A 27,184-nucleotide genomic window follows, 5' to 3' on the forward strand; every position below is an offset into this window, starting at 1 on the left:
GAATCAGAAAACCTAAACAGACCAATTACAGCAAATGAGATTGAAACAGCTATCAAAAAACTCCCAAAAAAGAAAAGTCCTGGGCCTGATGGCTTCACAAGTGAATTCTACCAAATATTCAAAGAAGAACTAACTCCTATCCTTCTCAAGCTATTTCAAAAAATTCAAGAGGAAAGGAGACTTCCAAACTCCTTTTATGAGGCGAGCATAATTCTGATTCCAAAACCAGGCAAAGACAACACAAAAAAAGAAAATTATAGGCCAATATCCCTGATGAACTTAGATGCAAAAATCCTCAACAAAATATTAGCAAACTGGATCCAGCAATATATGGAAAAAATCATACACCATGATCAAGTAGCATTTATTCTTGGGAGGCAAGGCTGGTACAATATTCGCAAATCAATCAATGTGATTCATCACATAAACAAAAGAAAGGAGAAAAACCACATGATAATTTCAATAGATGCAGAAAAAGCATTTGATAAAGTCCAGCACCCATTCATTATCAAAACTCTCAGCAAAGTGGGAATACAGGGAACATACCTCAACATGATAAAGGCCATCTATGACAAACCCACAGCCAACATCATACTCAATGGGCAAAAATTAAAAGCAATCCCCTTAAGATCAGGAACAAGGCAGGGGTGCCCCCTTTCACCACTCTTATTCAACATAGTTCTGGAAGTCCTAGCCACAGCAAGCAGACAAGAAAAAGAAATAAAAGGCATCCAAATTGGAAAAGAAAAAGTAAAACTATCATTATTTGCAGATGACATGATATTGTATATAGAAAACCCTAAAGTCTCAGTCAAAAAACTACTAGACCTGATAAATGAATTTGGCAAGGTGGCAGGATATAAAATCAATACTCAGAAATCAGAGGCATTTTTATACACTAATAATGAACTGTCAGAAAGAGAAATCAGGGAATCAATCCCCTTTACCATTGCAACCAAAAAAATAAAGTACCTAGGAATAAATCTAACCAAGGAGATTAAAGACTTGTACTCGGAAAATTATAAAACATTGATAAAAGAAATCAGGGAAGATACGAATAAGTGGAGGCATATACCGTGCTCATGGTTAGGAAGAATAAACATCATTAAAATGTCTATATTACCCAAAGCAATTTATAAATTCAATGCAATACCGATTAAAATACCAATGACTTACTTCAAAGACATAGAACACATATTCCAAAAATTTATATGGAACCAAAAAAGAACATGAATAGCCTCAGCAATCCTGAAAAGGAAGAAAAAAGCGGAAGGTATCACACTTCCAGATATCAAGTTATATTATAAGGCCATTGTACTCAAAACAGCATGGTACTGGCATAAGAACAGGCACATAGATCAATGGAACAGAACAGAGAACCCAGAAATAAACCCACAGCTCTATGGACAACTGATATTTGACAAAGGAGGTAAAACAATACAATGGAGTAAAGACAGCCTCTTCAACAAATGGTGTTGGGAAAACGGGACAGCTACCTGCAAAAAAAATGAAACTAGACCACCAACTTACACCACTCACAAAAATAAACTCAAAATGGATAAAAGACTTGAATGTAAGCCGTGAAACCATAACCATCTTAGAAGAAAACATAAGTAAGCTCTCTGACATCTCTCGCAGCAATATATTTGCTGATTTGTCTCCACAGGCAAGTGAAATAAAAGACAGGATAAACAAATGGGACTTTATCAAACTAAAAAGCTTCTGCAAAGCTAAAGACAATAAGAACAGAATAAAAAGACAAACTACACAATGGGAGAATATATTTGACATAGCGTCTGATAAGGGGTTAATAACCAAAATTTATAAAGAACTTGTAAAACTTAATACCAGGAAGACAAACAATCCAATCCAAAAATGGGCAAAAGAAATGAATAGACACTTCTCCAAAGAGGACACACAGATGGCCAACAGGCATATGAAAAAATGTTCAACATCACTAATGATTAGAGAAATGCAAATTAAAACCACAATGAGATATCACCTCACACCAGTCAGAATGGCGCTCATCAATAAAACAACACAGAATAAGTGCTGGCGAGGATGTGGAGAAAAGGGAACCCTCCTGCACTGCTGGTGGGAATGCAGACTGGTGCAGCCACTGTGGAAAACAGTATGGAGATTCCTCAAGAAATTAAAAATCGAACTGCCTCTTGACCCAGCTATACCACTGTTAGGAATATACCCCAAGAACACCATAGCACTGTTTGAAAAGAAGAAATGCACCCCCATGTTTATGGCAGCATTGTTCACAATAGCAAAGATTTGGAAACAGCCCAAGTGTCCATCAGAGGACGAGTGGATTAAAAAGCTTTGGTATATATATACTATGGAATACTACTCAGCCATAAGAAATGATGACATAGGATCTTTTACAACATGGATGGGCCTTGATAACATTATACTGAGTGAAAGAAGTAAATCAGAAAAAACTAAGAACTATATTTTTCCATACATAGGTGGGACATAAAGATGAGACTCAGAGACATGAACAGTGTTGGGGTTACAGGGTGGGGGGAGGAGAGGGAGGGGGTTGGGGGAGGGGAGGGGCACAAAGATCATGGCTTTTCAGCATTTGCCATATTCCCCCCTTAATCTATAGACAGACAGCAAATATTTACGTATGGTGTTCCCACTATAAAGACTGCTGTCTTAGGGACAAATGCTGATAAACTATTTCAGCAGTTCCTCCTTCTTCAAAGACTTATATGTCAACATAGAGCTCCATGTTTCATAGGACATACTCAAGCTCACTCCATGCTCCCTGGAGCTTTAGCACAAGGGAATGCCCCCTTTTTTATTTTTTTTTTAGTATTTTTTCTTTTATTTATTTATTTTTTGTATTTTTCTGAGGATGGGGATGGGGAGGCAGTCAGACAGACTCCTGCATGCGCCTAACTGGGATCCACCTGGCATGCCTACCGGGGGGAATGCTCTGCCCATCTGGGGTGTTGCTCTGTTACAACCGGAGCCATTCTAGCGACTGGGGTGGAGGCCGTGGGGCCATCCTTAGTACCCAGTGTGGCTTTGCTCCGGTGGAGCCTTGGCTGCGGGCGGGAGGAGAGAGACGAAGAGGAAGGAGAGGGGGAGGGGTGGAGAGGTAGATGGGCGCTTTTCCTGTGTGCTCTGGCCAGGAATCGAACCCGGGAATCCTGCACACCAGGCCAATGACTCCGACGGGTCTACCATATCATGCTTTTTACTTAAAAAAAAAAAAAATTTACATTTCTTTTGAATGCTGATGAACAGGAGACACCAAATCTTTTTCGCCTGCAAACTACTACCTTCTTTATTAGATCTAGCTAATAACACTGTTCTGTCTTTTTTCCAAATAGCTCCAGACATATGGAAAAGATTTATATAGGCGGATGGGGATCCTCAAACCCCTCAGCGAGATCTTCTGAGAATGGCTTTTAAGATACCTAGAGGCAGAAAAAGCCCAATAGAGATCAGGGGAACTACCAGCTTTTAGGATACACCCTTAAAGGCTCCAACGCCCCAAAGGGGTCTCATAGGATGCCATCTGGGTCCTGCTTCAATAGTGGAAAGGAAGGTCATTGAGCTAAAGCCTGCCAGGCTTACATGCCTCTGCTGTGAGGAAACAGGGACACTGGAAGGTGGGCTTCCCCCTCGCTCCTCTAAGGGAGGGTTCAGTCTCTTCCAGCCCTGCTCCAGCCACCTATGACCTAACCTTGCCCAGAAAGCTGGGGTTTGCCACTGAAGGCTGAAGGTGCCCAGGGCCGTCGGCCCCATCTACGACACTGTGGACGAGCCTAGGGTATTTCTTCCAAGAAGCAGGTAAACTGATCTCATTCGCACAAGGGCCACTTAACTATGTTTTGCCTGAATAGTCAGGTTTTTTATTCTTCCCTCAAAGATCTCTGTTTTGGGTGTTGATAGTCCTATTTTCTGCTGCTTTGCTTAATATATAGTGTTTCCTTTATCCCTCCTACCTCAATGTCCCACTCATATTTCAGGCTGGGACCTACTCCTAATTTAGGGCTCTCTTTCCTCCTTTTGCCAACTTCTTTTATGAATTTACCTTTGCCACCCAGCTTAGTGTATCCCAAGGTTCTCTTTACCAGGCCACAGTCACAGAGCTCCAGGGAAAAGCAACCTGGTCTCAACTCTCCAGGCAGAGGAGAACAGAAGCTCCATATCCACGCATGCTGCAAATGGCTTTTTCCAGTCTACCTGAATCATTACCAGCTAGAAGCAGCGGTCATTGGGACTTGGACATGAGCTGCAAAGTATAGAATGGTGACAACAATTCCAGTGCCATGCGGACTTTTCCTGTGGGGAACTTTCCTGGACTCCTGCTCCCTGTGACAGCTCCTAACAGACTGAACTGTGGTTGGGTTGCATTTTTCAGGGATTTGGCATGGTGATGGGGCCAACTTGGACTTGGTGAACATGTTAAGGACACTACTCTTTTAGGGATTCTTGCTGTATTGGCCAAGAGTTTGCTTAAAGGCTTTTAATCACTGTAAAATAAAAAATAGAGGACTGGATGAAGAAGATGGGGCACATATACACCATGGTATACTATTCAGCTAGGAGAAATGATGACATCGGATCACTTACAGCGGAATGGTGGAGTCTTGGTAGCATTGTGTGGGGTGAAATAAGCGAATCAGAAAAAAAAACAGGAACTGCAGGATTCCATACATTGGTGGGACATAAAAGCGAGACTAAGAGGCATGGACAGGAGTGTGGTGGTTACAGGGGGTGGGGGGATGGAAGGAGGGAGAGGGGGAGGGGGAGGGGTACAGAGAGAACTGGATGGAGGGTGGCGGAGGACGATCTCTCTTCGGGTGATGGGTATGCCACAGAACTAAATGACAAGATAACCTGGAAATGTTTTCTTTGAATGTATGTACCCTGATTTATTGATGTCACCCCATTAAAATAAAAATTTATTTATAAAAAAAAAATGTGTTTGAGGAAAGATGACCTCTATAAGACAGCCTATTTTCACAAAGCTCTAGTATTCATTTCTGCCTTCCCTACATTCTGAAGACCATAGATTAAATCATGCCTACTCTTTTCAAGACTCATTCCCAGGGTAGAAAAGGGGAAGGGTACCTTTGACCTCACAAATTGCTAAGGTTTTTTATTTCTTTTTTAGTGGCAAGTTTCTTATGTCAGCCTTGAGATCGGATGCTAATAAGAGTAAGTTCCAGGACCACGAAACTGTGTTGTCTCCCTGAGCACAGAAAGCAGTAGCTCCAGGCCCCTCCCGGGCGTCCCCTCAGGCTCAGCGCTCCTGACAGAATCCGCCACAGAAGGCCCACTCAGCAGAAGATACATCACTTCACCCACAGTTTCATTCAAAACAAAAATCTTCTTATGAACATTCTTACCATTTTGGTTCTCACTTTGTCCAATTCCTTCACATCACACCTTTCTGAACCTTTGTCATGGTAGTAGCTTTTCCTTTTTAAATACTGAGCCAGAGCCCATGTGTAGGCAAGTGATAGTTCTGTTGTTTAGCATGTGCTGATGTGTTTGTGCCCCACATCCCAATTAGCATGGAAAAGCCACTTTTAGCCGAGATACAATAAGCTCCTTTATTTTCCACCTCATAGACTCTTAATACAACTCAAGTTCCCTTTCGCATACTTACTCAATGAAAAACTCACTCAAGCTGATCCATAAATGATTTGTGGGACTTGGAAGCATTTAGCAGTTAGCAACAGGGAATGACAATTTCCCAGATACCGTTGTCCTCTCAAGAATCAAGGGCCAACACGATGTATTATTTCTCATCAGCTTTTAGGGAGCACCTTTCTCACTGCCATCATTTTTATAACAACAAAATGGCTTTTCTGAGTGCTACTAAAAACATAAGAAAGCCCACAGTGCAGGTTCTCTAAAACACAGAAATGCATTCCTCACCTCAGACCCCCACAAAGGCTAACGGAGTTGGGGTGGGGGGGCTGTTTCCAGAGAAAATCTTCTCCTACCAGGCTTCGAGAAGGTCAGTTATTGTCACTGCAGTCCAAGTCCCAAAGAGGCATGAGAAAACTGGGTATACCGAGAAGAAAATGAGATACAGAAGGCAGAGGCAGGACATGTGCTGGAAGGGTCAGTACGGAGAGATGCCACTCTCTCTCACTCACCGAGGTTAAGAAAAGTGATGCCCCTTGTCACCCGAGAGGGAGCGCTTTCCAGCGCAGCGGTGAAAGTCCTGCTGTAGCCTGTGGGAGAGAACACGAAGCATGTTAGGAAACAAAGAGCTGGAATTCCCCCCAAGGTTGTGACTCTCTATACCCCTCAACACTCAGTACCTGTGATACTGAAAGGCGAGCATCTTGACTTCCAGATTTCAGTTCCCCATCATTCTCCAAAAGCCAGCCCTAAGGGTGGATGACTGCAATGCAGTCACATTCTAGTAGTTGTTCCGGGCTTATGACCCAGAACATCTTAGACCTTAATAACAGGTTGTGCTGGGAGGGAACGAGCCAAAGGAATCTCCTTAAAGACCAAGAGATGGAGGAGACCAGGTGGCTCACTGGCCCTCCTGGCTCAAGGCTCACGGCCACACTCCTGAGTCCATCATCACCCTTTGAGAGTTCTGAGTCATTTTCTACCACTGTGGGTTAGAAAGGGTATTAGACTATCTACTAAACTCAGACATTAGGCCTCACTCTCCACTTTTACAACTCTTATTATCTTCAGAAAAGCTTTATCTACTGGTATTAATCATTAATCATTAGAAAAATGTGTGAAAACTTTCCATGACATCTCAAGTTTATACTATTAAAGCATGTGTATATGTCTAGTTCTGAAGTTACTTTTATTTTCATTATTAAGTTATTAAACTTTTTTATCTTGATCTCTAGCTTCTGAAGGAAATATAAAGCCCACTTTAGGCAGAATAATAAGCTGGTATGGCCTGGCATCAAAATTTTAACTTCGTCTACAGTGTACACTATATAAATACCCATGTTTAAAAAACTAAATAAGCAAAATAAATACTCCTTAGCATGGTTCAGACTAAAACTATTAAAGGACACACTGTGACCAACTACAGAACTGAACTGGTTGGACACTTGACTCCTGTTCCCCAGGCTGGCTGTTGACATATCAAGTTTTGGGGTCATAGTTGTGTGAAGTGAAATAAATATACCTTAGGTCTAAGACCTGTTAAGGTCTGAGATCATATAAGTTTTTAACTAAAACCTTAGGTATCTTTTAACTTAAATCCATTGACACTTTCCAATTAGTGAAAATAAAAAAGCAAACAAACACACTCTGGGCAAACATGTACATTAGGATTGATACACAGGCCTAGAAAAAGACACAGGTCAGGATGAAAAGCATATAATTTATAAAAATATTTAGCTAATAATATTCATCACTAGTAAATTTCTTTAGGAAACATATTACAGGTATACAGTTACAGAATGTACTTTAAAATACTAAAATGTGTCAAATTTGCTACTATTTGGAAATAATTATTATGTAAAAGTAAAACACAAAATATATAAAAGGTACCTTTATGAATATAAAACACCGAATAAGTGATTTGTTCCCAAGAGTCAAGCTTCGGGCTGTAACACACACATAAGCTTCCTAGAAGGAAGGAGGTAGTCAAATCATAAATAAATGAAAAGTTTCCCAATCACTTACGCTTACTTATATTCCTTTAGATGTCTTGCCTCAATTTACCTCATAGATTATGCCCCAATTCTAGAAATGGTCTATTAACAAGTTGCTAAGAAATTTCAGTTCAACCCCTACTCGGCCTGCGCCGTAGCAGTGGACTGCACTGGGCCGCGGGGGCTGGGAGAGGAGCAGTGGCGCACCCTGGGTATGAGGACACGGGGACGGGGAGCTCTGCAGTCTCAGGAGAGCCTCCTAATATGCACATGCTGCCCCGCCCTCCCCTGCAGCTCGCCTTCCAGTCATTACTAAGAGCTATGGCCTGTGGTTAATCAAAACTGTGTCTCCTCTTTACAGAAAATTTCCAGTATTCTTATTTATCTAGAATAAAAGGCGAACTGGATAATCTTATGGAGAAATAAGAGCACATGTGGTGTGTGAGCCCCCCACCCCATCCCTACCCATATTTGAGCCACTGAGGGCTTTGGTCCAAGGCTAAGGAAAGCTCCTAGCATAGAGCACCTTTCTAGAAGAGCCCTGAACACCTACCTCACTAACCCATCACTCCAGAACACCCCTGGCCTTCCCACCTCCTTCAATGTGTGAAACTGTACATCATCTCTAACAACTGTTGCTGGTTGGACAATGAGCTAATGTTCACCAATGACCTACAAATGAGAGCATTAAGCTCAAATTGATACTTCATTCTAATACTAATGTTTATGTTATGATTAACTAAAATAGGAGATTTCCCAGGTGGACAGGAACTTGACGAGAGTGTAGAAACCTGGGTTTTAGCTCCCAAGCTAACATTGAGCTAGCTGTGTGAACTTGATTGTTACATCAGTAATCACACTATTCCCTCCATGAAGTCTACTAGTTCCTTTATGAAAATATCATGGTAGGAGAAAAGATCTATCTCCCCTAAGAAGGCTATTAGAGGATTATTATAAGCATTCTGTTAGAATATTTATAATTTGTGACTATTTTTAATAATATTTAAAACTGCAATATATTGTTAGTGCTTTTCATTGCAAAATCTTAAACAAAAAAATAATAACTTTATCAGATAAAAATAACAATTCTGTTAGGTATAAAATTATTGTTATGTTTACTGAGTACATATTGATATAACTTTCTTTAAAACCATAGTAAACTCGGGGGGGGGGGGAGGAGAGAGAGGGGGAGGGGGGGAGGGGCACAAAGAAAACTAGATAGAAGGTGATGGAGGACAATCTGACTTTGGGTGATGGGTATGCAACAGAATTGAATGACAAGATAACCTGGACATGTTTTCTTTGAATATATGTACCCTGATTTATTGATGTCACCCCATTAAAATTAATAAAAATTTATTTATAAAAAAAACTATAGTAAACTCACTAAGAATAAAAGTAATGCTATACTAAAGCATAACCAAAAATAATAATTATAAGAGCTACAAAAGTCCCATGTAGCACCTTGATTACTTTCACATAGTAAACATACTACCAGCCAAAATGACTGGTTTGCCCTGTCCTTTTATGTACCATAATCACAAGGAGGAATTTTTAGTCAAGGTAGTTAAAACTTCAGCCTCTTTAATAACAAAGAAATAAAAACTAAAACAAGGCACTATATTTTCCCTTTCCAATTAGCAAAGTTTTAGAAAATGATCATCAAGTCTGTCAAGGGAACAGAAGAACTTCCTCAAACAGCAGCCGTGAAAGAGCAAACTGGTACAACCCGTCTGAAACAGTCCTGCAGAGGGTGAAATAGTCATGCTGTTGACCCAGGAATAATTCATTTAGGAATCCATCCTGAGGAATAAACATGAAATGTTTCTATCAGGATATCAGAAAGATCACAACCTCCTTTCTTGCAAAATCCTCCACATATCATCCTTTTGAGAAAGGAGGTTATTGTTTTCCCTGTTTTGGAGAAAGTTAAAGTAAGATGTAGACTAAATGTACCTAATTGCTTATGCTGACGGCCATACACAGAGCTCATAAGCAAATAATTCCAAATAGGTTGTGGCTTAGGTCCCCTTCCCAATCCCAGAGGGAACAAAACAGCAAGGTGAAATGGGATGTGTACAGGCACTACAAAGCTATCCTACTCATAGGCTTTTCTTTGAGAATGTAAATGTTCTATATTCTGTTGTCCAATATGATAGCCTGTAGCCACACTTTAAATGTCACAAGTGTGACTAGGAAATGCCTTTTGTCATTTTACTTAATTTAATTAACTTAAATTTTAGCCACATGTGGCTAGCGGCTGCCATATTGGACAACACAGCTCTGGAGCCCTCTGGTTCTCAACCCTGAACGTGCAATATTAAACTTTCCTGGGTTCCACCTTAGATCAACTAAATCAGAACCTCTTGTGGGGGAGACCCCGCCATCAGTATTTTTTAAAGTTGCCTGAGGCAAATTAATTGAATTCTCTAAGCCTCAGTTTCCTCATCTGTAAATAAACAAAATATAGAACCTACTCCACATGGTTATTATGTGAAAATTAAGTGAGATAAAGTTTAGCCGCTATTATTACTATTCCAGAATAATTTTGCTGCTATTTACAAGTTGGGAAAAATCATAGTTTGAAAAAACAAAGCATGTTCTTAATGGTGTATCTAGAGATGTTTAATAAATATTCATCAATGATGAAGATAACATCTCAACGTTGGCTAGCCTTCGGGAAACCATTAGGACAATGACAGCTGTTATGGACAAAGTTTTCCAAGGGAAATTACCTCATTGTAAAAAGCTCTACAAAATGCTAAAACACAGACCTAATTCTGGGAATTTGTGAAGGTCAATTCTTAAAATTATTTGACCAGGAAGGAGAATTTACAATTTTCACCCCTCACTACCCCCAGTAGGGGTACACAGAAGAGATCACAGCTGCTGACTCAGAACACACAAGAGTACCCTCGATACAGCTTCAAGGTTTCAGTGAGGAAATAAGGGAGAATAATTTCTTTCCTTCAGTGCCTTAGGGAGTCTGATTTACCCTCCTATTATAAAAGATTTATTAGAAAAATCTATATGAACTCATAATCTTAGTACATATGTGGCCAGATGACAGTAACAGCACTTTTGCCCACCATCAACTCTCATGAGCACCCCCATCACCCAGGGTTGTTGTTTTTTTTAAGATTTTATTTATTGAGTTTACAGAGAAAGGAAAGGGGAGTGAGAAGTATCAACTCATAGTTGTTTCATTTTAGTTGTTCACTAATTGCTTGTCATATGTGTCTTGATTGGGCAAGCCCAAGGTTTTGAACTGGTGACTTGAGATTCCAGGTGAATGCTCTATCCACTGCACCACCACAGGCCAGGCAGTCACCAGGTTGAAATCTCTACTTTCTTGGGAGTGCTTGAATTTTATTTCTTAGGGCAGTAGATTCAGGACAAAGGTTTTCCAAAACATTAGAAGTAATGGTGAAAGGGCAAAGTAGTTCTCAATGATGGATATGTGACAGTTGAACACCCAATATTATTATAGCATCATCATTGATGTATATAGTTAAAATAGGTTGAGTTTGTACAAGGCTCTGAGTCCATCAGAATCCCTTTCATAAACCACACTTTCTGGAAAATGAAGCTATTATAGAGGAAGACACATATGGATTAGACTAGCTGTTCCCTTCACCTTTCCTACTTTACTGAAATAGTTTTTGTGTTTGTTTGCTTGTTGTTTTTTGGGGGGGTTCTTTTGACAGAGATAGAGAGAGAGTCAGAGAGAGAAACAGGGGCAAACAGACAGGAAGGGAGAGAGATGAGAAGCATCAGTTATTCTTTGCAGCTCCTTAGTTGTTCAGTGATTGCTTTCTCGTATGTGCCTTGACCAGGGGGCTACAGCAGAGCAAGTGACCTTTTGCTCAAGCCAGCGACCTTGGGCTCCAGCCTGCGACCTTGGGCTCAAGCCAGCAACCTTTGGGCTCAAGCCAGTGACCATGGGGTCATGTCTATGACCCCATGCTCAAGCCAGCGACTCCTCCCTCAAGCTGGTAAGTCTCAAGTTGGATGAGACTGCTCTCAAGCCAGAGACCTGGGGTTTCGAACCTGGGTCCCCCGGGTCCCAGTTTGACGCTCTATCCACTGCTCCACCGCCTTGGTCAGGTTAGTTTTTTGCTTGTTTAAGCACAAAGGTAAAAAATCATTTTTGAAAAGTAATTTGGGAAATATATAGACTGACAATTAGTCAAAAACCAAAAAGGTTGCTTCTCTGTCATGTTTCAGCTTAAATCTGGAAGCATCCCATTTGAAACAGGCTAATTTTTTCTATTTCAGAGCTGACTGTGAAGAGCAAGGCTCCTCTTCTACTTTCCCAGACCCGGCTGAGAAAGGGAAAACAGACTCTTTCACATCTCATGCCAAATATACCTAACATTTTATTAAATAAGATCTGTCATAGATAGTCCATTTATAAATTATAGCTGCTACTATTCATGAGACTTTCCTATGGGAACAAAATAAAAAGGAATAAAATCTTCACAGTACATAAGCCTAAAATAATTGTTTATGTCAGTAAATGGTACCACTGTTCACCTGTTTGCTTACACCAGAAATCTGAACCATTCCTCTCCGTCTAATTTATAGAAAATGTTCTCAGTTCCATCTCCAAAATGCATCTCAAACCAGTTCTCTCTGCCTCTATTGCCCATCCTAGCTAAGCACTTTCATCTCAAACGTACAACCACAGCCTCATCCTAACTGCTCATCACCTTGCTCTTTCTCTTGCTTCCTCAAGTCCTTCCTCACACGGCACATAACTAGTCATGTCACTGCTCCCTTAAAACACTTCAGCGAAGGGGTATCAATGAATCCTAAAACCTACAACTGGGAAGTTCTTAAGGAATAAGATAGTCACATAATGCCAAAGTATCATCTCATGTATTACGAGTGCAAAGTTTAAAATGTACCTTCACAAGGAAAACAGGCAGAGGTTACCACTTAACCAAATGACCAAATGTAGCATTGCTGGTATTAGGACATCCTGACAGAATATGCCTCCTGATCTGGTGCAAATAAAGTTCACAACCTCACTAATAAAATATTCTTACCAAAAACGTTCAACCAAAAGCCTTAAGGACTAAATTCTAATTTATAGGAAATGTAGAGGATAGAGGGAAAAGTTAAATAACACCACCAGAAAACAATGAGATAAATCCAGAATGTGAGACATTCCACAAGGCAAATGGCCTGGACCCTTCAAAATATCAATGTCGTGGAAAGGAAAAAAAAGAGCAGAGGATAGGAGGTGGGAATCTATCTACATCAAAAGAGAGAATACAAAGACATCACCAAATACAACACGTGAATCTTGATGGGATCCTGACTTTAAAAGTCGTACACCTACATACACATATTTATTTATTTATATGCATACACATATATACACACTCACATATTTTGAAACCATTATGGAAATCTGAGTATGAAAGTTTACTAATTACCATTTTTTTCACTCCATAAGACAGACTTTTTTTCCCCAAAAGCAAACGGGAAAATACCTGTGTGTCCTATGGAGCAAAAAATACGGTATTTTATTAAATATTTTAACACACCATTTGGTTCAGAATCTTTTTTTCCTCCTTAAAACCCTAGGTGTGTCTTATGGTCAGGTGCGTCTTATGAAGTGAAAAATATGGTCATTTCTTCCAGTGACAATGGAACTGAGGTTATATAAAAGAGTATCCTTACCCTCATCCTGAATTATTTAGTGGCAAATTATCATGATGCCTATAACTTGGTTTTAAAAAGTTTAGTCAAAAGGGAGAAAATAATATCTAAATGTGGGTAAAACTGATAAAGCAAATACTGTAAATGATACAACTGTTTAAGTAAAAGGCCCATGGATGTTCATTATAATCTTGAATTTTCCTGTATGCTTGAGCACTCTCAAAATAAAATATCATGATAAGAACAAAACACCCTTTAGTGGCTTCTCATGACTCTTAGGGTGAAATCTGAAGTGTTTCCACGGTCTGCAGAGGCCTGCCCCACCTGGGCTGCCTCTGCAGCCTCCGCTCACCATGGTCTCCCTTTTGCTCTCTATACTCCAGTCACACTGCTCTTGGTTCACATACATCCTCCAAGTCTTAGTGAACTATCACCTCCTTCCCTAAACTCCCACAGATTGGTTGATGCAGGGACTCATGTGGCTGAGGGAGAAGTAAGATGGACAGGAAAAAAGTGGGATGAAATATGAAGAAGTGAGATTGGAAAGGGAGCAATTTTCAGGATTAAGAACAGGACGGGATGTCTTGGAGGGAGGAAAGAACAGAGATTGACCAACTGAACTGGAATATATCTGAAAAAACTAGTATCTTCTGTTAAACCTCAATTATATGTTACCATGGCTTCTATAATTCTCATTCATAAGATTTATCATGCTTCTATGTAAAAACTATGTGTGCACCTATTCATTGTCAAAAATCCACACCAAATAGTATCCTCTATATTAATACAGACTAGGTCAGTTTTGCTAATCATTGTATTCCTAATACTTAGCATACAGAAAGTGTTTGTCAGCTAAAAGAATATCACATAATTTAGCTTTAAAGGAATACAATTTTAGTCCAAGTACTACTTAACTCACATAGTAAATGTCCATTGACATTGGGATATAAAAAATGGCTATTAGATTTAGTTATTAGAATTGATAATATAGATGATTGTTCAGGTAAATGAGCAGTTTTTCCACCAGATTTGTTCATGTAATCCTACTCCTCTCCTCTCATTTTCAGGTATTCTTTTCTTCCTCTCTACTTTCTCTATCTATAATACACAGGTGTTGAGAGACATAAGATGGTACATTAACAACTTTATGTCAAGCTTTTATTGTCTTCTCAGTAGGTCATTGCATGGCTCTTAAAGCAGCTAAGGACATAGGTTTAGAACCCAAACACATTGGTAAGGCTGATGCAAAAATATCCCCATCACTGAGCACTTGTTAAGGAGCAGGAGGATCTGGCCGGTTGGCTCAGTGGTAGAGCGTTGGCCTTGCGTGCATAAGTCCCAGGTTCGATTCCCGGCCAGGGCACACAGGAGAAGCACCCATCTGCTTCTCCACCCCTTCCCCTCTACTTCCTCTCTGTCTCTCTCTTCCCCTCCCGCAGCCAAGGCTCCATTGGAGCAAAGATGGCCCGGGCGCTGGGGATGGCTCCATGGCCTCTGCCTCAGGCGCTAGAGTGGCTCTGGTCACAACAGAGCGACGCCCCGGGTGGGCAGAGCATCACCCCCCTGGTGGGCGTGCCAGGTGGATCCCAGTCGGGCGCATGCGGGAGTTTGACTGCCTCCCCGTTTCCAGCTTCAGAAAAATACAAAAAAAAAAAAAGATGGAGCAGGAGAGAAAATGTAGACTGATTAAATGTGAATCCATATTCTCTGGTAGAACAATGATTCAAAAATAGCTATTAGAACAATAAGCCTGCTGACTGGCTTCTAAAATTTTAAACAGTAGATGTATAAAATAACAATGGAGAAGATAATTTGGTATATAAAAATCAATATGATCACTTATATAAAAACATAGCTATTGTATTTCATTTTCAAGATCCAAATAACTAAACAATGATTAAATTTTGTATAGAATTCAAATATAGTTGAACAAATTGATAAATGCAACCCTGGTTTTACCTGTATGGTTGGTAAAAACACACAGAGTCAGATATTTGGATAATTTCTCTTGGTCTTGATGATAACCACATCCAAAGTTGACAAGTCTAAGAACATAAAAGATAAAATGTTTGAATTCATTTAAAACTAAGTTCTCTCATAAAGGATAGTAACCACAAAATATACCTACAGAAGTAGAGATATATCCCTAAGAAATCTAAGGAGTTAACATTTTTTTTTTTTGTTAAAAACCTCCATAAAACAGTTATTATTTTTTAAGACATGATACATAAACAGTGTGGCCCTAGAAACAGAAAAAATTACTTTCAACTTAACATTTCTTGATTTATATAGGACTGCATATGTTTCAAAAATAAGCCCAACTGATGCTTATTTTACTAGCTATGATGAAATCAAGCTAGTAAAATATTGAATAGTCTAGGATCATTGCTTTAATTCAAGAGGACTATCCTTTTTCTGTGCACTGATGGTCTTGTGTCTCAAAAGTACTTCATGTTTTTACTAAAGTAGTTTGGGCGGGGGGACTCACCTTTTGTGTAAAAAGAAAACAGAAAAGAAGTAAAGCAATAGATATCATTGAGCTACAAATGGATTAACCTGTGACATCCTCTTTGATGGCAATAAGAAAAAGTTTTTGATGCTTAATTCTAACAAAGCTGTCTCTGACTCATTGAACCTTTTATTGAACCACAGAAAGAAGAGCACTTCTATAGATCAGAATAGACACACCCTACAGAAATAAGTGGCTACAAAAATCAATACGATTGGCTTTACATGGAAAACCCTGTGTTCATGCTTGATAAGCTGTTTGTAGTCTCTATATAGAGCAAAAGTATAAAGAAGATGCACACACACACAGAATATCAAATTATCCTTTTATCTGCACACCATATTATTAGATATAAATATGATCATTCTGCCCGAGTACCTATAAAAATTAATAGAAATCTATGAATAACTTACTTAAATCCTGAGTCACTTAATGATATGTCCAAGGGTGCTTCAAACTGTCAAAAAGTCAGGAAAAAATAAACAAAAAATTACATTATTTAAGTGACAATAGTTCTGAAGACCAGAGCAAGCCTGACAACTCTGAGCCTAATGATGAAGAGCCCATTCAACCAACATTATATTCAGAGATTATTCTGAAGATACACAGCACAGAAAGCCCATCAGGAATATTCTGGAGTTTCCATACAATCACAAGCTTGATGTATATTTATTTCTCAAAGGGCTAATACTTGGAAAACTTTGTTTCAAATTTGAATATCATAAATGGGTTCTATAACAAACCAATTGAAAGGAGTAAACTTTTATGATACAAATTACCATATGGGAGGGAAGAACTGCATGTCTTTAGTAGCACAGTGGATGAGTAAAAAAAAAAAAAAACCCAAAAAACCAAACAAAGAGCAGAAAGAATAAGTGAAATTCTTAAAATGGTATAATACTTCCTGACCAGTTTTGGTGAAATGGATAGAGCATCAACCTGGAACTCTGAGGACTCAGGTTCAAAACCTGGAGGTCACTGGCTTGAGCACAGGCTCATCTGGCTTGAGCACAGGCTTGCCAGCTTGAGGACACGATCATCGAACTGATCCCATGGTCACTGCTTGAGCCCAAAGGTTGCTGGCTTGAGCTCAGTATTGCCAGCTTGAGCAAGATGTCACTGGCTCAGCTTGAGCCCAGGCATGTATGAGAAGCAATCAATGGACAACTAAAGTGATGCAACTACAAGTTCATGCTTCTCATCTCTCTGTCTCACTAAGAAAAAGAAAAGGTACAATACCAATATTTGTCGTGGTCAGGGAGAATACTGATGTGCTCTCCACTACTGATCTTATTCTCAAAGCGTCCAACCTCACAAGTCCTTTGGCAGCACTGACTTATAACTACTTAAAGCTAATTATTACTACAGACCACACCTATTACTTTCTACTAACTCTCACCTTACACTTGTTGCTTTAAGATGAGGCATTCAGTTAGCAGAAATTGCCTGTTTGTATTATTTGCAATTGTTATACTGTTGAGTCTTGAGATGGCAAGAACTATTTCACTTGCTCACACAGCTGGCTAACAGAAGAGCAAGGATGCTAAAATGCCAGGATAACAACCCTCATTGAAAGGGGGCAGCAACATGTTAAAAAGTTTTTCTGGTCCAGTGATTTTTCTGGACTTACCATTAGGTTAAAGTTCTCATTGGCACAAAACTGGATGCATTTTAAGATACTCCTTGATTTCTAAAAGAGAAAACAGAATAAATGACACAGTACCCCAAAAAGTCAACAAAAACACTAGTTAAACAAAAGAGCACAAGAAATAGAGAAGTAGCCAAGAAGCAAACAGAAATGAAAACGTTTTCATTATTTTTAATAAACCATCAACGAAAGTGCAGTGATTACAAAACAATGTCCAAATTCGACTGCACCTGTGAAGTGCAGGCCAGCGGATCAGTTTTACCTTTAGGTCAATGTAGTATAATCTCTGCTCTGACATGTCCCACTGAGCCCAAACAAAGTCCTCTGCTACTCTCTTTCTTGGGAGATGGGCAGAATTTTTAATCACCTAAAGAAGCAAAAAGATTTTAGAAATAAATCATTTTTAAAGAAATAAGATCTAGGAGTCATCATTACTTTGCATATTTTATCTGAATAATGCATGAAAATACCGATTTCACCCCTAAACCTCTCTCCTCTTAACAGGGATTTCCCAGTTAAGGCTGATGGAACTCAGGGAGGCCCGGGGCATGCAGAACTGCACACCTGTTTCGGCTTGCCAATGTCCGTTACAATCACACGCGAGGAAAGTCACGCTGGGCAAAGGTCCAAGAGGACCTGTTTGTCTCTGAACCTTGGAAATCACATCTTGTTTCCATTTTTCTGAAATGTGTTAGGTTGGGATAGATTTGAGCCCTCTTTCAGGTAATATGTGCTGATAAGAACCTCACCCCGGAGTGTGGCAAGCCAGGTTCCATCTCAGTTTCGTACCTATCTAGAGCTACGTCACCTCTGTGAGGCCTGCTTGTGGTTTTCCTGTAAAAGTAAGGATAAGTATAATGCCACCTCTATCGTGCAGGAATGTGGTGAGGAATACAAGGAGCCACACGCTGCCTCAGGAAGCTGTTGTCTTAGCCTTTAAGAATGACAGCACGACCTGACCTGTGGTGGCACAGTGGATAAAGCATCGACCTGGAACACTGAGGTCGCTGGTTCGAAACCCCCGGCTTGACTGGTCAAGGTACATATGGGAGTTGATAGATGATGCTTCCTGCTCCTCCCCCCTTCTCTCTCTCTCTCTCTCTCTTTCTCTAAAAATAAATAAATAAAATCTAAAAAAAAAATCCATTGAAAGAATGAGGGCAAAGCGCCTGTCACAGAGGGCGCACCCGGAGGAAGGAGTGCGGAGGCTGCGCTGTCTCGGCAAGGAGACGTCCACCATGTCCCCGCCCACCTCGCGCTGCAGTGTCTCTGGGCTCCCAAAGCCTCTTCTCACCACCCAGCGCCCATTCTCAGCTTCTGACCCTAAATGCTCAGCACTGGCTTTGTGATCCTGTCTTGTTCTTTCCTCTCTGACCTGACCCTGAACTTGCTCTCCCATCCTCTTAGCCACTGGTGGCCCAGAGCTCCGGCCACATGTTGTTCTGGTCATGTTCTAGCCCAGCCTCTTGATATGAAGCAATCAATAGTAGATTCATATTAATAAATGCCATTTTGCATTTCAGTTTTTGTCACTTAATTTTAGAATTAAAATTTTCAGAGAAAAGCTATTCTGATACAAACTATAAAAATGGTAGAAAATCTTTTTTTTTTTTTTTTTTTGTATTTTTTCAAAGTTAGAATCTGGGAGGCAGTCAGACAGACTCCCGCATGCGCCCAACCAGATCCACCCGGCATGTCCACTAGGGGGCGATGCTCTGCCCATTTGGGGTGTTGCTCCCTTCCAGAAGAAACCCTTCTAGCGCCTGAGGCAGAGGCCATGGAGCCATCCTCAGCACCCGAGCCAACTTTGCTCCAATGGAGCCTTGGCTGCGGGAGGGGAAGAGAGAGACAGAAGAAGGAGAGGGGGAGGGGTGGAGAAGCAGGCACTTCTCCTGTGTGCCCTGGCCGGGAATCGAACCCGGGACTTCCACACACCAGGCCAACGCTCTACCGCTGAGCCAACCGGCCACAGCCAAAAGGAAATCATTTTTAATACTAATAAGATATTAATATCTCATACAGATTGTTAAGGGAAAGACAACCCAGTAGCAATATACACAAGAGTATAACTAAGCAATTTTTAGAAAAACCAATTCAAATAGCCAATAATCACAGTGGATGCTCTCAAGCTCACTAATTTTAAGGGAAATGCAGACTAAAATAATAATGATATCACCTTATACTCACTGAATTAGAATTTTTTTAGAAGACAAATATACTTATTGGCAGTAGGTTATATTTTGCCTATAAAACTGCAAATTGTTACAATTTTTTGTGAAAAGCAGTCTGGCAAAATCTGTTGAAATTTATTTAAGCATCAATCCAATTATCCATCCCTGAGGATTTAACCTCAAGAGATGTGTGTACCAAATATGTAAAGTTATAGACACAAACGTGTTTGAGACAATTTCTAATGCAAACAAATAAAATTTTTAAAAAATTGGTAATCAAATAAACATCCATCTATGGAAGAATGGTTAAAAACTATGTACATTCAGGCCGAGACTGTTATGTACTTCTAAAAAGAATAAAATTGGAACCCTCCTAGTTGACTTGCAGGCATTCCACACAGGTGAATGAGGTGGGAGTGAGCACCAAGCGAGCCCATGGGTGTGTCAGTGGTGAGGATGATCAACAATACACACAGAGAAAAAAGAATGAAAGGATACAAACTAGGTTGTGAACAAAGTAAAAGGAGAAAAGGTGAGGGAGAAGTGGAAAACAAGCAAAAAAGAAAAATTGAACAATATCAGTGTTTTTCAACCACCAGTCTGCAGACTGGTCCACCAGAAATTTCGTGCCAGGCTACGAAAGAGTTAATGACCCTGATGTTGTAGGAAGATCGTAGACCCAATGATCTTAGTCAGATTCGCTTATGCTCAGGATGATTTCTGCCTTAGTGGTCCCGAAATAATTCTATTTTCACTGTCCCCAAGTGTGAAAAAGTTAAAAAGCACTGAACTAGATAAAAACTCCAGCATATATGTTATGATCCCACTTATTATATATGTATATATGTCTATGCATACATTTTAATTATATCTTTATTTAGTAACCTATATATGAAGTAAAAAGCAAAAACAAAAGCAGCAAATTATATATATGTTATGATTTTATGTTGATAAAAACAACTGAACCCTCGTGTACGCTGCCTGAGCGAGGTGAAAGGCATGGGAAGAGTCACACGAAGCTGCCATCACTACGATCTCAGGAGGTGGAGAGGGAGGCTGAGGCAGAGGGAAGGGGACACTGAACCCTTTCTATATCTTGCACTCATTCACATTTTTACAAAGCAAGGCTATAATTTGAAAGACAGATAAAGAAAATGTTCTGTTTCTATAACATTAACCTATCTTCGACAGTCTAGAAACGTCACTCATGGAAAAGAATCTAAAGCAAAAGGAATTTCAAGTATTTACCACTCTATTTCCATCTTCTTGGATGATTTGGATATGAAATTGTTCAATATCTTTAAACAAAGAAACAACAGAAAGATAATTTAACCTTCATAGAAAACATGAGTACTGCTTTCAACTAACAATTTTGAATATTTTTTATAAAAAATGGAGATTAAACAACTGCCTGAAAAATATTATCACACACAGCAATCTCACAATAAAGGCTGAAAACATTTCCCACCTTTCTTCAACCTCTCTTCACAGTCTGATTCAAAGTCCAGCACTGACTGCTCCTCAATATCAACAGTACACGCACTTAAACTTCCTGCTCCCCAGAGCTCCCTCAACAAGCATTTGCCTCCCCTGCACCATCAGTCTTAGCCACAGCTAATAAGGGCTCACTTCACAGGGTTTATCTTTAGTTTCCAAATACCAAACACTTGTTTGCATGAAAATATCAGAAAACTCATACAAGTTATCTGGTGTCCCTGGCCAGTTGGCTTAGTGGTAGTGTTGGCCCAGCATATGGATATCCTGGGTTCAATTCCTGGTCAGGGCACATAGTAAAAGTGACCATCTGCTTCTCTATCCCTCCCCCTCCTCTTTCTCTCTCTTTTTCTCTCTGTCTCTTCCATAGCCATGGCTCAATTGGTTCAAGCATACTCGCCCTGGGCACTGATGGCTCCATGGAGCCTCCACGTCAGGTACTAAAAATAGTTCGGTTGTGAGTATGGCCCCACGTGGGCAGAGCGTCAGCCCCAGATAGGGGTTGCTGGGTGGATCCAGTCGGGGCACATGTGGGAATCTGTCTCTCTACCTCCCCTCCTCTCACTTGGAAAAGAAAATCAAAAAGATATCTGGGGGAGGCGTTTTTATAGGGACCAATTTCACATTAAGAAAACTCTAAATATTTTGGGCCAATTGGTAGATGATTCCTATTTAGATTCATTCATCATACTTACCTTCAACCAGTTCTAGTTACAAAAATGTGAGACATTCAGTTGGGCAAGAGCACAGGGACTCATCACAAGTCTAAACCATCAGGTTTGTTTTTCCAGTTATAAATCAGCAGTTTCATCTTCAGCTCATGAAAGGTGACTTATTAGATAAAATCCACCAGTAACTTTTTCCCTTTCTCCCTCTAACCCCCAACCTGAAGACATCATTAAAGGAGGTACCAGTCTTATGTGCCTCTATCTGAATTTGACCAGGTTAGTATCTGTCCTCAAATTCTGCCATGAAATTCTTTTAGCATCTCATGCCTTCCCTTCTCTCCATCCAAACCTTTCTACTTATGTCATGGTTACCCACCATGACAAACATCTTAAAGAAGGATGGGCAAAGAGGTAAAAATGACCTGCACACTGTTCTCCCAACACCTTACCCCGGGAGAAACCTGAAAATCCACATATGCAGGAGCCATCTTTCCCAGGATGAGGAAACAGCAGGTCTGAGGGAGCAAGAAGTGGGGGCCAACAGAAAAGCCCTTCCACAGGCGTCCTAGGTCTCAAACAGACATCGAGGTCAGCAGCCCCCCAGCACTGGTGAGCGGACCCCTAGGAGATTCCGTCACGCCCGTACTCCATTAGGAGATGCGCCACTCAGGAAGCCCCCACACACCACCTAAAGATGCACTTACATTTCTCTTCTGAAATCAGTAACAGATGGTTTTCTGGAAGAGGATGACTGTCAACACGTGGGTAGAGGAACTGCAAAAAGAAAACTAATCAAAACCACAAGGAACTACCTTGCTTACACAAGTATTTCAAAAGTCGCATTTGCTCACTATACACTACATGCCATAGAAGGGACTAGGAACCACAGAACAGTTTAGGTGAATCACAAGCATGCACATATATTATCAGCGGGAAAATGGAACACTTTCAGGAGCTCAGTTTTCCAAGGGGAAATTGATCACAGGCACAACATAACTCATTTAAACAGTCAGGCTAAAGTGTAAGCTGTTTCTAGGGATCATGCTTCCTATTTAGAATATGTCATTCTGAAGCCAATCAGAAACAATATAACAACATTTGTACATAAAGTTCACATGGCCCTAGCCGCTTGGCTCAGTGGTAGAGCAATGGCCTGGGACTGTGGATGTCCCGGGTTCAATTCCTGGTCAGGGCACACAGGAGAAGTGATTGGCCTGGGAGTGTGGATGTCCCAGGTTCAATTCCTGGTCAGGGCACACAGGAGAAGTGACCGTCTGCTTCTCCACCCCTCTTCTCTCTCTGTCCTTCTCTCTCTGTCCCCTCCCTCTTGCAGCCATGGCTTGAATGGTTCAAGCAAGGTAGTCTGGCGGAACATCACCTGCTGGGTGGATCCTGGTCAAGGTGCATGCAGAAGCCTGTCTGCCCACCCACTTCCCATTTAATAAAAAATAAGTAAATAAGAAGAATCATGAATATATTTGTTGTGAGACTAAACCCTTAGTATTTAATTTGAGAGCTAATAACCGTACTTTCCATTATAACGTTAGTCCCACATCCAAGAGATAAAGCACAACCCAGCCGGGAACTTCCCGGGAAAGGACGTGATGGCATGTGGTGAAGGACTTGGAGCCTCAGAGCACAGAATGACTGCCCCTGGGAAAAAGGGCTGACCCCCCCCCCCGTGCTCTCCCTTATGTGATGAACAGGCACCCAGAAACCCACGGCCTGAGACTGTCAGCTGTGATATGCGGGACCACTGGCCATGGCTGACTCCAGTGACTTAACTTTTTCATCATCAAAAGGCTAACTATAAATCAGCAGGTTCATTTTGTGACATGAACATTTACTAGATAAGCCTCACCAATGAATTTTGTTTATCCCTCCAAACTTGAAGGCATAATGAAAGGACATAACCTTTTATGTCCCTGGGGTACCATTGGCAGTCTCTCTATAGACTAGGAAAATTTTTGACAAAATATATAACCTGGTAGCCTAACTTTTCAGAATGACAAATTAGAAATAGAACTGGTCAATTTAAAAAACTAATTGTAATCAGTTTTTCCTTTTAGAATTGAAAAACGAAACATTAATGATGTTGTATACCATTCTTCATAGTAATAACCTCAAAATAATCAAGTAGATAGCAAATGCAGAATTCAGCTACAAAAATAATATAGAATTTATTATCTCCTGACGTGAGAAATGGGTTAGGTCGAGCAGGATGCTTTGAATACTGCAGTTGGAAAGCAAAGATGAGTGACACCACACAGATGACAACAGAGCAGATGCTCAGTGCTCAAAAACAAGGAGAAAATCCTACGGAAGGGAGAAAATCCTACGGAAGAAGACAGCCTCCACCTCCCCGCCAGGTGCAAAGAGGCCACCAGAGAAGGCTTGCTTAGGACTGTGCCTGGACTGAGGTGCCACGGAGTTCTGAACCTCTGCCTGGACTGAGGTGCCACGGAGTTCTGAACCTCTGCCTGGACTGTGTGGCAAGCAGTGAGAACGTGACGTTAAACATCCCACTTAGGTGGTGGCGGTTTTTCTCTCTATTAGGAAGCAACCCTAGAGCAAGACATAGACATCAGAACAGAGATCAGGCTTCAGGCACAGCTCTACAAAGCACGCAAGGTTTGGGGTTTTATTTATTTATTGCAGTGTGAGTAAGAATCTCTACAGATTTTAGAGAAATATTTACCTCCACAAATATGGAGGTGCAACTGTTCATATTCGCCACTGGAATGTATGGACTATAGGGGTGTAGATGGTATCTAGTTACCCACCAGAATGATCTGGAAGGTGCGCCTCATGCTGACTCTTAAGAAGCGCAAGATTAGAACACAAACCCTATCTACTGCTGTCCACTGAAGCTCCTCTGTAAAGAGGAGCAGACGGCACATGTCCACGTAGGGAAATGTACTATTGGAGAACATGGATATTTTGATAAGAAAAGGGAAGCAGAGCCTGACCTGTGGTGGCTCAGTGGATAAAACATCAACCTGGAACGCTGAGGTCACTGGTTCAAACCCTGGGCTTGCCTGGTCAAGGCACATACGAGAAGCAACTATGAGTTGCTTCTCCCCTCCTTTTTCTCTCTCTTTCCCTCTTCTGTCTCTCTCTCTTTTCTCTCTAAAATTAATTTAAAAATCTTAAAAAAGTAAAAAAGAATTAAATAAAAGAAAAGGGAAGGAGACAGACCAAAGGGATTGAAGGGCACAACCAAATTCAGTGGCCAGTGAAGCACGCTTCTCTAAGGGGACAGGAAGGGAGAGCGAGAGAACAAGTGAGAGAGAGAGAGAGAGGGACAGAGAGGGAGAGGGAGGCAGAGGGAGGGAGAGAGAGGGGGAGAGCGAGGAAGAGAGAGGGAGAGAGAGGAAGAGAGGGAGAGAGGGAGAGGGAGAGTGAGGGAGAGAGGGAGGGTGAGGAAGGGAGAGGGAGGGAGAAAGGGAGGGTGAGGGAGGGAGAGAGGGAGAGAGAGGGAGAGGGAGAGGGAGAGAGAGGGAGAGGGAGGGAGAGAGGGAGGGTGAGGGAGGGAGAGGGAGAGAGGGAGGGAGAGGGAGAGAGGGAGAGAGAGGGAAGGTGAGGGAGGAAGAGAGAGGGAGGGTGAGGGAGGAAGAGAGAGGGAGGGTGAGGGAGGGAGAGAGGAAGGGTGAAGGAGGGAGAGAGGGAGGGTGAGGGAGGGAGAGGGAGGGAGAGAGAGAGAGGGAGAGAGGGTGAGGGGAGGAGAGAGGGAGAGAGAGGGAGAGGGAGGGTGAAGGAGGGAGAGAGGGAGGGTGAGGGAGGGAGAAGAAGGGTGAGGGAGGGAGAGAGGGAGAGAGAGGGAGGGAGGGAGAGGGAGGAAGAAAGAGGGAGATGGGGATCTCCCATGGGTGGAGGTTTGAAGATGTTTTTCTCCCCAGGGACACAGATAGGCCTGAGAGCCCGTCACAGGGCTAGGACCGAGACAGGGTCATGTGGTGAACACAGGTTTTAGTTCACATGGGTAGGGACTTCCCTTTGGCCTATGGATGCAGTCATGCATCATGTATTTTACTTTTTAATTTGACATAAAATTCACCATCCGAATTCACTATTTTAAAGTAAGCTATTCAGTAGTTTTTAATATATTCATAATGTTACACAAATACTTGTAAAAACTTTCCCCTTCCCAGGTCTGAATTACCTTTATGAGTCCCAATCCTTCAATAACATGGCGATCGCCTATACAGCCCTGGGGGCGAGAGGCTAAGGAAGCCAAAAGGACCGGCCAGCACAGGGAAGTGTGCTCTGCCCCACAGTCACCCCTGCACTGATGACAGTGTAAACAGGGTGGCTTCTCGGGGGAGGAGGGTGCGGCTCGGGGTCTCCATGCCAGGCCCCTCTGGAAGCCAGCAGTGAGCAGCAGCCCACAGTGAAGCCAGGAGGTGGCGAAAATGCACAACTGGAAGGACTGCCAACAGTGGAGGACCCGATGGCAAGCAACCCCCTTTCCTAACACACACTGCAAGAGGGAGACCCATTGGCTTGAGGCTGGGAGGGGAGACAGACAGTTCATGTTACAAAAGGAATTGGGCCGCAAGCCGCAGCAGCGAGTCTCTGTGGTAGCTGCACTCTCTAAGCCACCACAAACACTGACACTGAACACGGACCATGGCTCCTGGGGGAAATACCAGGGTAGCTCCTGTGAGCCTCTAGTCACAGTATTTTAGTAAACAAATTATAGATAGCTTTGTTTAATGTGTGTCTGTTTAAAGACACCTTATTTATTATATACTGCTGATTCAGTAGCCTTGAACACTATAAACTCATGCCTGAATGAAGCTTTCTAACTACAACACATATTTTTCTCTGTATAGCACATCACAGTCTCCTCTTTTTGCGAGAGAGAGGCAGGGAGAAAGAGGCAGGAACACCGAGCTGCCCCTGTATGTGCCCTGAGCAGGGACTGGATCCAGCAACCTTCGCACTCCAGGAGGTGGCTCCAACCAACAGAACTATCTGGCCAGGGCTTCATTTTTATTGATTTTTAGAGAGGCAGAAAGAGGAATGCACTCAGTTGTGCATTCTTTGGTTGCTTCCCATGTGTGCCCTGACCGGGGTTCAAACCCACAGCCTTGTCATTTTGGGAAAACACTCTCAACTGACTGAGCTAACCGGCCAGGGCCACATCACAGCCTTCTTGCACTTAGGAACACTAGATAGCACTTCAGCACTGTGCTTGGGGCACGTTTTAAATGGTGAAATCACTAACAAAAATCCCCCAAATTTAAAACATCATGGCACTAAATAGAACACAAAAACAGTATTTGTTTACAGTATGAGAAGTGAATCAGCAAGTCAGTGTCGCCTTGTTTGCCTCAGCTGGAAATGTGTGCACTGGGTAACAAAATGCTCACCACTTTGAACACATCTGCAAATGATTG

The 27,184-nt window shown here is 41.5% G+C and overlaps 1 protein-coding gene across 2 annotated transcripts in view; it reads right to left on the minus strand.

The window, feature by feature from the left end:
* GSAP (gamma-secretase activating protein) overlaps positions 1-27,184 on the minus strand; it is a 153,696-nt gene that overhangs the window by 50,675 nt on the left and 75,837 nt on the right. For both annotated transcript variants that reach the window (XM_066354451.1, XM_066354450.1), the window contains exons 7-14: positions 22,487-22,556; positions 20,869-20,918; positions 17,712-17,816; positions 17,432-17,491; positions 16,215-16,258; positions 15,252-15,337; positions 7,519-7,596; positions 6,141-6,218 (exon numbers count right to left, since the gene is read on the minus strand). In XM_066354451.1, the coding sequence (XP_066210548.1) occupies positions 6,141-6,218; positions 7,519-7,596; positions 15,252-15,337; positions 16,215-16,258; positions 17,432-17,491; positions 17,712-17,747 (382 nt within the window). In that variant the 5' untranslated portion in view covers positions 17,748-17,816; positions 20,869-20,918; positions 22,487-22,556. The remainder of the gene's footprint in view (positions 1-6,140; positions 6,219-7,518; positions 7,597-15,251; positions 15,338-16,214; positions 16,259-17,431; positions 17,492-17,711; positions 17,817-20,868; positions 20,919-22,486; positions 22,557-27,184) is intronic.

Source organism: Saccopteryx leptura, chromosome 12 (genome assembly GCF_036850995.1).
Source record: "Saccopteryx leptura isolate mSacLep1 chromosome 12, mSacLep1_pri_phased_curated, whole genome shotgun sequence".
In the NCBI taxonomy this organism is placed as follows: domain Eukaryota; kingdom Metazoa; phylum Chordata; class Mammalia; order Chiroptera; family Emballonuridae; genus Saccopteryx; species Saccopteryx leptura.